The following is a 13,433-nucleotide window of genomic DNA, read 5'->3' as shown; positions in this document are numbered from 1 at the left end:
AAACTAGAGAGTACAAAGACATATCCCTATTTAGGAATCGTAATTGACAACAAGCAAACGTAGAAACCAGCAACTGAGACCAGAAAACCGCTGTTTACGAGGGCAACAGCCCCACTAGCTAGTTTTTCACGTAGATTAGGGAAACGGCCCCCAACAGAATTGATACACATTTATCAGGCTAAGTGCATAAACACTGCAATTTATGGGTCTGGGTTGTGGGGTTATGGGAAGGTGGAGTCCATCCAAAATCTGGAAAATTCGTTTTTACGATATCTTCTTGCACTACCGCAGGGTTCTGCAGCTTACACTTGTCACATCCAGTGGTCCACACACTTGCAGTGATAGGCATGTGAACATGGAAGAATACAGAGTTTGTCCCCCTCCTCATATTCATCCAGGCATACGGCACAGACATCATACTCATCACCTTTTTTGTACTTGTGTACTGGCAGCTTTTTCAGCTGATCTTTTCGAAGTCTATTTTTTCTCGATTTGTGCCTGTCCTGCACAAATTTTGTGATCATGAAGATGACAATTAGAATAAGACAGATTCCCACTATAATGAGGAAAGGAATTAGGTAGTACTCCAATGGAAGACTCCACTCAGGAAGTAAAACAATATGGCCACCTCTCTCAAAGGTGAATTCGTCTTTCAGGGAATTGGCGGACGCCTCACCAATAAATACGGAAGGGATTTCAATCTTCTTCATTAATTCAATATCATTATATCCCATGCTAATTAGGTCATCGGAGTCCACATTGTAAACGACAGCTGCCTTGTATCCAGCCTGCTGAGCATTTAACACCTTAATATCGAAGTTGCAGTCTAATCTTCTAGTTAGCACAATGAAAGTGCTGGAAATTTTTTCCTTTGGCATTGGCGGTAGGGCTATTGGCTCACAAGCATTCTCAGGCTTTGAAACTATTAAAAAACCCTTTAAGCCATTACTTGGAATCCTGTATCCAAATCTTGCTGGCATGTCATCAAATGTTTGAGTAACATTTTCTATACTGTATGCTTTAATATCCGCTTTTACAGGCAGAAGGGAAAAGAAAGCCAGCAGCTGGATTGTAATGATTGTCTTGAATTGGTTGGTAGATGGCACTGAAATCACCTTTAAGAGCAGCATCTTTGACTGAAAACCTGGAGGCTGCGGACAACAGCCGCAGTGCGCACCTGTGAAGGGGGCACCGGACGCTACTCGCTTCCCATCTCACTCCCTACACGTGTCACATTGAACTTGGCTTGTCATATTTGACAGATATAATCAAAATTCAACCTCTTCTCTTGTGGCACCGCATATGGACATCATCTAAAACAACTTTCTGTCAAAATCTTATTCAGGATTGTCTTTTGCTGGAAAAGGCTCAAAAGATAGGGTGGATTGCGTACATTAACAATTTCCTATTCGATCTGGGATTGGCAGAATACTTTCATACTCCTGTAGAAATCGCAGAACTACCAAGAAAAACATTTAGAACAGTTTGCATTACCCACTTAGAGCAGCTGCGGCTGAGTAATGAGGTTACCAAAAAAACAGAGCAACACATGTAAATGGTACAAACTACTTTGCCCATCCAGCCATACTTAACTTTTAACTTAACTAGTTATGAAAGGTTATTTCTAACAAGGTTTAGGATGAACACTTTCCACCGTTTTGTCACCTTCCCGCAAACCAACAATTGGGCAAAATGTCTATCTCCTTGTCCCTGTGATGAACTTTCAAGCCAAACCGCAATGCACACTGTCCTATTTTGCAAGTTTTTTACAGAGCAAAGAAAGCGTTGGATAATTCCCATTTTAAAAATTATGAGTTTACGAAGATGTCGCCCAGTATTTCTCCGCCTCCAATTTTTAGAGGAAGAACAAATTGCAAAACAGGTAGTCAGATTTCTAAAGTACATAATAAGACATAAGACAAACCTAGATTAAAATATGAAATGTACATTCTGATTGTGGTTTTCTACCTTGTTTAATTGGTGTTCTAGAATTTGATCCTAAAAAGTGTTGATTGCCTATCTGTATTTTAAAATACGTAGAGACTGTACTAATTTTTATACTGTATGTAGAAATATTTTAACTATTTTATGGTAAAACTACTAATTTGTATATGTACTTTTATGATTTTTCTAATACATGAAAACCGAATAAAGGATTTTTTGATTTGATTTGACTACACACGTTGGAAATAATTAACTGAGATTGCCTCTTTCCATCTTGTTTTGTCTAAAGTTCATACTTTAACTCCAAGCTATATGCATGAACTTTAAACACTTCCCCCACAAATAACATGTGTGCTGCTCTGCACTGAGCCTGCACAGCTCTTCATGTTACAGCCCCTTACCTGATGCTTCACAGGAATATCATGAGAACACACCTTGTCAAGACTCACTTGTAGGCCTAGGTGGAGTTTGTGGAGTTCTGCTACGTGAAACTCTGCGCAGTGATGAAAAAATTCCACTGTGCTACGTGAAGTTCCACAAGCGGCGGAGTACGTTTGGTCACGTCGTACTCATTGATTTTCAGTGCTTGATGTTTGTCCCGCACTGTAAAAGGTATTCTATCTGAGCGGCAGCTTTATGAACCAAAAAGAAAATTTCTCAATGTGAGCGGCCGCAAACATTAACAACTGCTCGCGTTGAGAAATCTGACCGTCTTCATTGATAAATCTCACCAGGAGGTGGATTTTCCTAGCTCGTGCTCGACAACTTGACCATTGCGAAAGCGAGTGAGGAAAAACCACTGCACCGCAAAGTGCAGAAATCTCAGCAAACGGAGCAGAGTCTGTGTATAGGATCTACATTATCCCTCTAAAGTGGTTATACCTAAGGCTCACATATGCAGTGTGCTGTCATTTGGTTTGAGCTATAAAATACCTTAAAACAATAATTCTAATGGTTATGCTACTGCTATGCAAAGGCTCATCCTCGACCACCCCAGACATACCCACATCATTCATCTCAAGAAGCTATACTGGCTCCTGATTCAGAAGAGATGCCAGTTCAAGAAGGTGACCCACACTTATAAAGCCCTGCACAAAGAAGGACCAGCATTCATCAACTGACACATGACCTTTCACCAATCAACCTGACACCTGTGATCTGCATCCCTCTTCCTCGCAGACCCCCCCCCCCTGGATTTGCAGAGGCATCAGTGGAGGATGCTCCTTCTCACACCTGATGGTCAAGGCCTGGATTGACCTTCCCTTGCTCCTCAGGGCCGCCCGATTGCTCCAGCAATTCAGGAAAGAACTTTAGAAAACTCGGGCTCACTTAAACATCCCTACTCAACCAGATGGTCTTTTTAGCTGCTTGTGAGGTCAGAGGTACAAACAATCACAGTTAAAATATCAATACAGTATGACCAATTTAGTTACACAGTAACTACTCAACAACTAAATTTAAGATTAGTAAGGTTTAATTATAAGTTAAAAAACAGATTGATCTTAATCAGTTTCAGAATTACAATATAGAAATGTAGAACAGGATGTCTCCAAATCTCCTAAAGAGATTTACCTTATACTACAAAAAGCATGCAACTAATTCAGTTATGATGATGCAAGTAATAAGGAAAAATTATTGAACGTTAAATTGAATCAATCGATTATCACAGGCAAGCATGAGCAGGCTACCTCATCCTACACTACCTTAAAAAGGACCATTCTAAACTAAGAAGCATGAATAAGAATGGAAAATGTAAAGGTGTCAGCAGTCATAGTCTTCAGTAGAAGAAACTCCAACCAAGAGTCATGTAGCATGAAGCCAAACAAAAGCAGAAGAAGAGGTCTGTACCTCATGAATTCCTAGGATGTCTCTCTGATACTCACTACATTACAGCATAAGGCAATAGTCTGCATTCAAGATAAATCATGTGATCCTCTCCTGTAAATTTCCACGATCCAGGCACAAATTGGCATTGGCACCATCTTTCCCACATTGATAAGTTGCTACTTCATTCGTCCTTTGGCATTCTTCTCCTCCTCCATGAGAACTTGTCTTCTTGCTCGTTACTGCATTTTTCTTTGCCAATATCCATCTTCTCATACCTCGCTAATTTACTAATACACAAAACCTTCTTTCCTAACTAATGAGGTTTTGTCTGGATCTGCAGTGGAAAAAAATACAAGCAAACACATTCTACATTGAAGGTAAAATGCAAATTAATGTTAGCCTTGAAACATGAGCAAACTGTGCTTGAGGCCTCAAAATCATGTCAGCTTAACAGTGCAAAAGGAGGTTACAAATGTGTGCACATTTCTAAACACTTAGCAAATGCAGTTTCCTAACGAATTAATATATTGAAAAATTATAACTGTAAGCGATGTCATTTTAAAATACACCAGTATAACTATAATTCCCTATTACATGTATTAATGTCTAAACATTAGTCTGCACATAAACACCATATCATCAGTTTCACATGAGACTCGTTATAAGCCTATTTTCCCCTAAAACATTTATATATATTCTAGAATTTCTGTTAATCATGTTTCTAGGCACGCAATTTATGAATCTCATTATTTTTCACATGGAGTACTTTAAATGTACAATACACCATCTTCTCTTAGTAACATTCATCACACAGAATATATTTGAGTGCTGACAACACCTGATTACAATGGACTCGTACCATATCTCAAAGTAATATCAAAATTACACTGCTCTAAACTCAAGACCTGGATGTTCAATGATCTGTAGCAGCTAGCAACTCCAGTGCCTTGAAACCGCCATGGGTGAATTGCTGTGCACTACAAATCCTTGATTGATTTATTGATTGACTACTACTACTAATAATAATAATAATCATAATATGATCAGTAATAATGCGCCAGCATTGATGAAGCACAGTTATTCCGTTTCTAAGGACACATTGCACTTTTGGAAACAGCACCCATTACCAACATTTTAACAGCAAAACCTACCCTGTTGTCTGCAAAAATATTGCTATATTTGCAGCTGTTCTCACAACACAGGACATAATTGAAGAATCAAAAGTTTCAATTGTAAAAAATGTCTTAGTTATAGAAATAAAATGATAGTAGTTCTAAGGATCTGAACATAACCCAGTTACTTTAAAAAAATCAAATCAAATCAAATATATGCATATTCCACAAATCATGATGTACTCTGGGCCGGCGTAATGCACGTTGTCATTAAGCATGGGCGGAAAATCCGTTTCGCTCGCGGATTTTGCGGATTTTCGGTAAATTCGCAATCCGCGAGATTCGCGAATCTCCCGTAAAATCCGCAAATCCGCGAGCAGCGGATTTCATGGCTTGCTCGCACTGTTCGCGTGAGTTCGCGGCTTCCCAGTACAACTTCGCGCCCCGCGAATAAGCGCAAAATTGCAGAAATACGATCTTAGCAAAACTGAAACTACTTACCAGGTTCAAAAGTTCAGGCTCATCATTAGTAGCCATTTCCTGTAGTGCTTCCTGAGGGGCCCCTCCAGAGTTCAGTTGCCAGTTGCAACTATTATGTGACCCTGCTCTGAACCTCAGAATAGTTACACATATGCCACAAAGGTCCTGAATTACAGCTAAGGGAGACAAGCAGGAGCCAGGCTGGAGGTTCAAATCCATTAATCAGCCCCTAATTCATTATTGTCAGTTGGGGCAGGGCAGGTGTTGTAACTAATTTTGCAACAATGAAAGCACTTAGCAAGTGCAAAAGATCACTAATCAGGAAGCACTAAGGAAGCAGGTGCCAGCTAAAAAAATATTCTGTTACACATTAATCAGCCCCAAATTAATTCAGGTCACTTGAGGCAGGGAAGGTGTGCTTGCGTTGCCACAATAATGTACACTGACTGGACAACCAGAGGGTGCTGTGATGAAACAGAGGGTGGCATGGGTGGGCCAGAGGGTGGCATGAGTAGTCAGAGAGTGGCAGTGGTGACAGAGAGTGGCAGTGATGAAGAAGAGTTTCCCAAACAGGCTGGACACGTAGAAACAAGTTCGCGAAACTTGCGACCCGACAGGTAAGTTCGCGTTTTGCGAAATTGTACAAAACCCTCGCGAACTGGCAGAAACACGCGCGAACACAAAAAAAAAAATCCGCAAATTCGCGAGAATTCGCGGATTTTGCGGATTGCGAGTTCGCAAATCCGCAAAATTCGCGAACGCGAAATTCGCAAAATTCGCCCATGCTTAGTTGTCATACATTTTATTTAGGTTTTAAATGGTGAGCATATCCAGGGGTAAAAATTGAAATACAAGGGTGATGTTGCTTTGTTATACATAAAAAATAGTGTTCATTATTTCAAAACGCAGTGCGACAGTGTTATTCATATTAGACATTCATCATGCCCTCCTCGCTCTTACACAAGCACAGAAATATGAGCTGCACAGACAATCCCAGCTTCATAATAGTCAAAGAAATGCAACACAATATAGGTTTACACCTCAAAAATCATACGGTCAAACAGACTAAGTAAAATTTCGAAATATATGTGCCACATTTCTAAGAGAAGTGATGTTGCACCTATCCAGGTCCTTTCACATCTAACACACATTCAATATAAAAAACAAGCATTGGCAGTTTCAACAGGTGTGAACTTTGTAAGTTGGTTCCTAATTTGGTGGTTAATTTTTAGTTATAGTTTTTTATTGCAATTATACTCTACAAAAAAAAGGCTGCCTCCTACACATGGCCCGATTTACTTGCAATAAAAATGTAACATTTTAAAAATATTCACAATTGTGTCTATTTTATTAATGATGTTTGACAAAGCTAGCTTTTCAGTTGTGTCTTGCATTTTACAATTATTTTATGTGAATGCAACAAGGCGGAAACATTTCCACCTAACTAGGCATTCAAATGGTAGGCAGCTACAATGGTACAATCAGATTTAAACACTTTAAAACAGCAACTTTAAAAACTAAATAGTACATAAATCACCATCTAACTTTGCACCTGAAGTGCAGTAAAATAAATTGTCATTTTTTACAGATGACATCAACAATAAAAAATTTAAAGGGCCTTTTGAGAGAGCTTTGTCACAGAAAATAACTATTCTTAAGCATGAGTGAACAATGAGTAGAAGCTTTGTGTAAACATTCAAAGTGACTGGAGCCAATGGGTAGAGTGGGTTGACCCACTGCCCCATGCTGAATGTGGTTGACAGAATCCAAACGTAAACAACAGTTCAACAGACCAATATGGGTTAAGGATGACCAAAAACTCCTCTATGTGTGTATGTTATGAGTGATTGTTATTGGAAAAAAATAGTCTGGTGAGACAGCCAAAATTTCCTCAGAGGTCAAACCTAATGATAACTATAATTTTATCCCTACACTTTCCTTGCTGCAGGAATCATCACGTGCTAGAAAATGCAGTGTAAGCTCAGTGACACATAGATACATTGTTGATTTTAAATTGTAGAAAGGTGATCAAAATGAGTTACTATGGAAAACATTCATAGAATACGTTTTTTATTTTGATTTCTCTTCTGTTTATGTAGCTCACAAGGAATATAGCTCAAACTCGAACTACTCAGTATATTCATGCTTGTTCTAGCTTTTTACATGCATTTTGCAAATATTGCATTTTTACATTTATTTAGTCAAAGGGGGAGGGCAGTTATATAATTGTTTTGCCAAAGAGGGAGAGTTAGTTGTATAACTTTATTGAACCAAGAGAAGAAAAAGACACATATATGCTAAAATCCTGAAACAATCATGAATGAATCTTCTCCATGAATGTACTTGACTTTGTGAACAGTCTGTGCTTTGCTTTAGGTTTCAGGTAATTGCACCAGGTTGTTTCTGTTTGTCAATGATACATGGATAATTAGATTCCTCTTGCTCTTAGTTTAGTCTCTGGAACAGAAACATTTATAGCAGTTGATTACTTTCATTTCCTTTGTCCTGCCTCATTTTTCAAGTTGTTTGGGCTCATTTAGTTCCCGGTATTATATTTCATAACAAAATGCATGAAAGTAAGCAGGCTCTGTCTGAGCTGGGTACAGGCCATAAGTGGGCCGTCCATCTTCCTCCAGTGTCCTACATACTACATCATTTATTCTTGCTTTTGCAACCAGCATCAGCAGTTCACATTCCGTTTCAACCTACTATTTTATTTAAATATGCAGATGGTAATTTGTCACTAATTTGGGTTATATAGAGTTGTTCAAACGAGTGTGTTAGCCTACTTTGTCTAGCAGACCGTTTAACCACTGCACTTGAGGTCTTGCTTTCATTCCAATTAGTTTATATGAAAATGACTCTTATGTAACTGGCTGCATAAATGAGAGATATTTTTTATAACCATTTGTTTTTCAACACATTTTTATCCTATGTATTTAAAATTCGATTCAGAGTCAAAATATTTTAGGAATAGAATATATGCATTTTACCAAGTGAAGACTTTTGTCTCATTGAAGTAAGCGACGTGAGCGTGAGACAACTTTCGTGAAGATTGTCTATTAACTCGGGTGCTCTGTGCCCTGCACTTAAAAGGGATAGATGGATACATACTTCTCAGTACACGTTATGTATGAGTTGCCACAGACGCAGTTGTGAATGCAGTGGTTTGGCCTTTGTATTTGCTGTTCCCAATACTTACAATAATTCAGCATAAATAAACACGAAGGCCTGTGTGCCCAAACCCGCGAGCGTAAACCACACTGCAGACGGTATTTAGCCTTCCCCCACTGTGTCCTTTTTTGTCTGCCTCTGTTACTTTTTGCCACACACCCCTGCAGTCTTTTTAAAAACAAAAATCTTTCTGAAAAACGTTATTCAGCAATTTTTCACAAAATGGTGGCTGAATTCTATGAACACTGTACTACTTTAATGGATGTGGGCTGTTGTCATAGCGATTATGTATTGAGTTGTGAATCACGTGCAGTTTTCTGAGGTTTTCCTGGTCTATACCTCTAGTTTTCCACTCTGCTTGGCCACCACTGAAGCTGTCCTGGTACCAGCGACTTGCTATGATGCCTAGCATTTCCTGTTGGGAGGGAGGGCGAGGGGTGAGAGAAAAGTAGTCCAAAAATTGTTTGTGTGTGTGTAAAAGGCCGCTTTATTAGGAAACAGGTGCACATTACAAAATACAACCTCGGCAAACGCCTTACAAAACTAAACCTCACTAAATAAATAAATAACTAACCAAACGGGCCCCCAACCCCCAACCCCTACATATTTGGGCCCTCCCCACAATACATCAATAACATTATAACATCCATATACATTACGTCATGATAAAGCATTACATCATCAATAAACATTACGTCATGAATATAAAACATACGTCATCAATAAACTTTATTCATCAAACCAAAATTGAATTAACATTTGTCATGGCCTCCGTAATCATCGATCCTGCCTGACCCTGCACTCCTGCAGAATACCCCTTTTCAAAACTGAACGGTCAAACCATGACCAACCTGCCCCGGCCCCAGTCCCAGAAAATTCTAACGAACTTATAACCAACCATCAACCTAAAACCGAACTGATACACCACGACCCCGCACTGCACCTGCTCCTAGCGACAAATACAAATACAAGAAACAACCCCTGCACACCGGTAACCCATAAAACAGCCTTTTGAAAAAGAAAATTATCAAAAAGATAGGAAAAAACGAGGGAGCGAGGGGCGAAAATACTACAGAAAAACAGGGAGGGAGGGTGGGCCAAAAAGTTAAAGCACCTAGCCACCAGGTCACCAAACCTAAAATGGTGGCGGATAGCGGGAAAGGCGGAATTTATACTTGGGCTGGCTGGTCCTACTAGACCAGCCCAAAACTAGAACATTCTGGCAACTTCTGGAAATAACCCCTCGCAGCCCTCCCAAACCGCCCGGGGGAGGAGACCTCCCTTCGGTCGGCTCCCTCCCCCAAGCCCCCCTTGGGAGGGAGGGCGAGGGGTGAGAGAAAAGTAGTCCAAAAATTGTTTGTGTGTGTGTAAAAGGCCGCTTTATTAGGAAACAGGTGCACATTACAAAATACAACCTCGGCAAACGCCTTACAAAACTAAACCTCACTAAATAAATAAATAACTAACCAAACGGGCCCCCAACCCCCAACCCCTACATATTTGGGCCCTCCCCACAATACATCAATAACATTATAACATCCATATACATTACGTCATGATAAAGCATTACATCATCAATAAACATTACGTCATGAATATAAAACATACGTCATCAATAAACTTTATTCATCAAACCAAAATTGAATTAACATTTGTCATGGCCTCCGTAATCATCGATCCTGCCTGACCCTGCACTCCTGCAGAATACCCCTTTTCAAAACTGAACGGTCAAACCATGACCAACCTGCCCCGGCCCCAGTCCCAGAAAATTCTAACGAACTTATAACCAACCATCAACCTAAAACCGAACTGATACACCACGACCCCGCCACCCAGAAAGGTAGGCCAGAGGGGGGGTGAACACACGGAGCCTTCCTTTCTGCCCCCCAACCGCGTAGCGAACGGAAAGATAATGGGAATCAACGCTGCAAGGCCAAAGCCCGAGCTAACACCTCACGAAGCTCTAAAAGATAAAGGTCCATACCCACACGTGACAAATGTACACCGTCATCCCGGAAAAACTCTACCGATTCAAATTTGATTTCCCTGTGCGATATCCTACTGAAACCGAGGCCCCTGCAGCAACGAGACACCTCCGAATTCACCTTCTTCCTCGCCCGATCCACAGCCCTGGGGTTCACAGCCCCTCTCCATGACCTACGCGGTATCAATTCTGTCCAAAACACATGGCACCCAGACCATAGTTCCTTAATGAGGCTTAAATCCCGTTTCATAGCCCGCAGTAATACAACCCCTTTCGTGGCACAAAGATCATTTTCACCCAAATGAATGACTAAAATATCCGGGCATAAACCGCCCACCATGTTATTGTTCAAACAAGGGATTAACTCTCTCCAGAGCATCCCACCTTTACCCTTCCATACAATATTAAACATACGATCATTAAAGCCGAGTTGTTCTCCAAAGTAGCTCCGTGCCGCCTGGACTCTGGCCCATTTAACGAAGGAATGCCCCACTATCCAGACCGTAACCACTGGCGATCGAGGTCCAGCAACGGATCCTGAAAGAGAAAACACAATTAGAACACATGTCTAGGCTGAGAACGCCTGCGCGTCTTCTACCGGGCTCCGCACATAGCGCCTGAAACAATTAGAAGACCAGCGCCCCAACCTCATAATATCCGTCTCCGTCCAACCTCTGTGAAAGGCCTCCGTGGCTGCACCTATACGAAAAGAATGAGTACCATATAAACTACTATCCAGCCCAATGTGTTGCAGGGCTTTACGGAGAACCATCCGTAACTGATAAGATGTGACAGGTAAACCATTAATGTGTTGAAATACGAGGGCCTCATCCCCACCCCCGCACCATGAACGCCAGCGCCGCGCCAGCACTAAAGGGCAAGTGAGCTTTGGGACGTGCGCTTGTAACCAAACCCCTTTACCTTTACCCGTTTGATCAGTTTTGGAGCTGGATAGCCAAACATGAACACCTTTGTCATAACAAAAAACATCCCTCCAGTGTAAACCACTCTTCTGCTTGGTCCCCAACAACTCAGAGACCCTAAAAGCTCCAAAAAACATAAACGCCATGAGCATAGAAAAGACACACGCCTCAAAATCATCTGAACATACCAAAGGTAAGACTGTAATTAACCTAGCCAGTATTTGCCAGGATAGTGGAGCCCGAGATCGAACAACATGGCCCTGTTCCCTGGCCCATCCCTCAAGCATTCTCCTGCCTATTTCCCCGGCTGACGGGGTGTAACCCCATAATAACTGTCCCATAAAAGCAATACCCGCTAGTTTCCCCGCTATAGTCACTTTAGTGAGGCCCTTATCCATGAGGTCTAGTATAAAATTAACAACATCCTCTGACCGCTGCGACATATCCTCCCGTCTGACAGCTCCAGAAGCCAAGAATTCCCTCCAGGCCAAGGAATAGGCCGTACGTGTGGACACCGATAAAGAACCTACCACCAATTGTACGACCCTACTTCTCCTACACGCCACAGATGAGTCGGCATCCGAGTCGGGGATCTGTCTGCCTCCCTCGCCAGTCCACGGAATCTCCCCCACTGTGAACGAGACAAAGCATCCGCAATGTCATTGTCCACGCCAGGAATGTGCAAAGCACGAAAATGAATGTCGTGTTTCAAACAACCCAGAACGAAAACTCTCATTAATTTCAAAACCTGTTCGTCTCTGGCAGACTGTCGGTTCACAATCTCCACAACAGCCATGTTATCCACACGAAACAAAACCTTCTTGTGTGCCAATTCCTCCCCCCACAGTGTCAAGGCCACCAAAAGAGGGAACAATTCCAAGAAGGTGATGCTGCGACCACCATTCAACCATTCATCCGGCCAACGTTCCGCACACCATCTGCCGTTCCAGAAAAGGCCAAAACCATCACTACCAGCCGCGTCAGAGAACATCTGTACGTCCCACTGGAAATCCACATCCCTGACCAAGGGAACACCATTGAAAGAGATCAAAAAGAACTTCCACATTCTCAAATCTTCCTTTACACCGGCAGACAGGCGCACACGATGATGAGGCAAGTGGTGTCCTGCTAAAGCCCTACCTAGTCTCCTACAAAAAGTCCTACCTGCTCTCACCACCCTACAAGCGAAATTCAAATGACCCAATAGCACCTGGATTTCTTTTACCAAAACTTTCCTTTTGGCCAACATTGTCTCTAGTAGTTGCACCATGTTGCTCCTTTTATCCTCAGGCAAGCGAGCAGACATGCGTATAGAATCAATTTCGATACCCAAGAAGGAAAGGACCGTACTGGGGCCCACTGTCTTTTCCGGAGCTAAAGGAACTCCTAGATCCTCCATGAGCCCATGGAATGTGTCCAGAGCTGCCTGGCACTCCGCGGAGCCCGGGGATCCGACAAAGAAAAAGTCGTCAAGGTAATGTGTCACTAGGGAATGACCAGTCTGATTCGAGAAATACCACTGTAAGAAAGTGCTAAAACATTCAAACAGCGCACATGAGATTGAACAGCCCATAGGTAGAGCCTTGTCCACATACCATTGACCACCGAATTGGATACCAAGAAGGCACCAATCATCAGGGTGTACCGGCAACAGTCGGAAAGCAGATTTTATGTCACACTTGGCCATTTCAGCGGCTGCCCCCGCTGTCACAACTAGTGACATGGCCACATCCACAGAAGAGTATGATACCGACACATCCTCCGGGGCAATAAAATCGTTAACTGAGGATCCCTCCGGCCATGAGAGATGTTGAATGAGTCTGAACTGACCTGCCTCTTTCTTAGGAACGACTCCGACTGGAGAGACAATCAAATTGAATAACGGCCACTCTGTGAACGGGCCAGCCATCCTACCCTCCTGAACTTCCTTAGTAAGTTTGTTCTGTACAACTGCGGGATGTTCCAAAGCCGATTTTAAATTGGCAGACC

General features: G+C 41.9%; 1 protein-coding gene across 1 annotated transcript; it reads right to left on the bottom strand.

Moving 5' to 3' along the window:
• Positions 1-311: 311 nt before the first annotated feature.
• LOC147697755 (E3 ubiquitin-protein ligase RNF13-like) lies at positions 312-1,215 on the bottom strand. Its single transcript, XM_086933336.1, has one exon. It carries the CDS (start codon positions 1,128-1,130, stop codon positions 312-314), a length of 819 nt encoding a protein of 272 aa, XP_086789462.1. The 5' UTR covers positions 1,131-1,215.
• Positions 1,216-13,433: the final 12,218 nt, after the last annotated feature.

This window comes from Lissotriton vulgaris, chromosome 8 (genome assembly GCF_964263255.1).
Source record: "Lissotriton vulgaris chromosome 8, aLisVul1.2, whole genome shotgun sequence".
Taxonomy (NCBI): domain Eukaryota; kingdom Metazoa; phylum Chordata; class Amphibia; order Caudata; family Salamandridae; genus Lissotriton; species Lissotriton vulgaris.
This window is presented reverse-complemented; position numbering and strand designations above follow the sequence as displayed.

What these genes read in the sequence shown, in the direction of transcription:
- LOC147697755 (XM_086933336.1), bottom strand. Translation starts at nt 1,130, where the DNA reads ATGCTGCTCTTAAAGGTGATTTCAGTGCCATCTACCAACCAATTCAAG.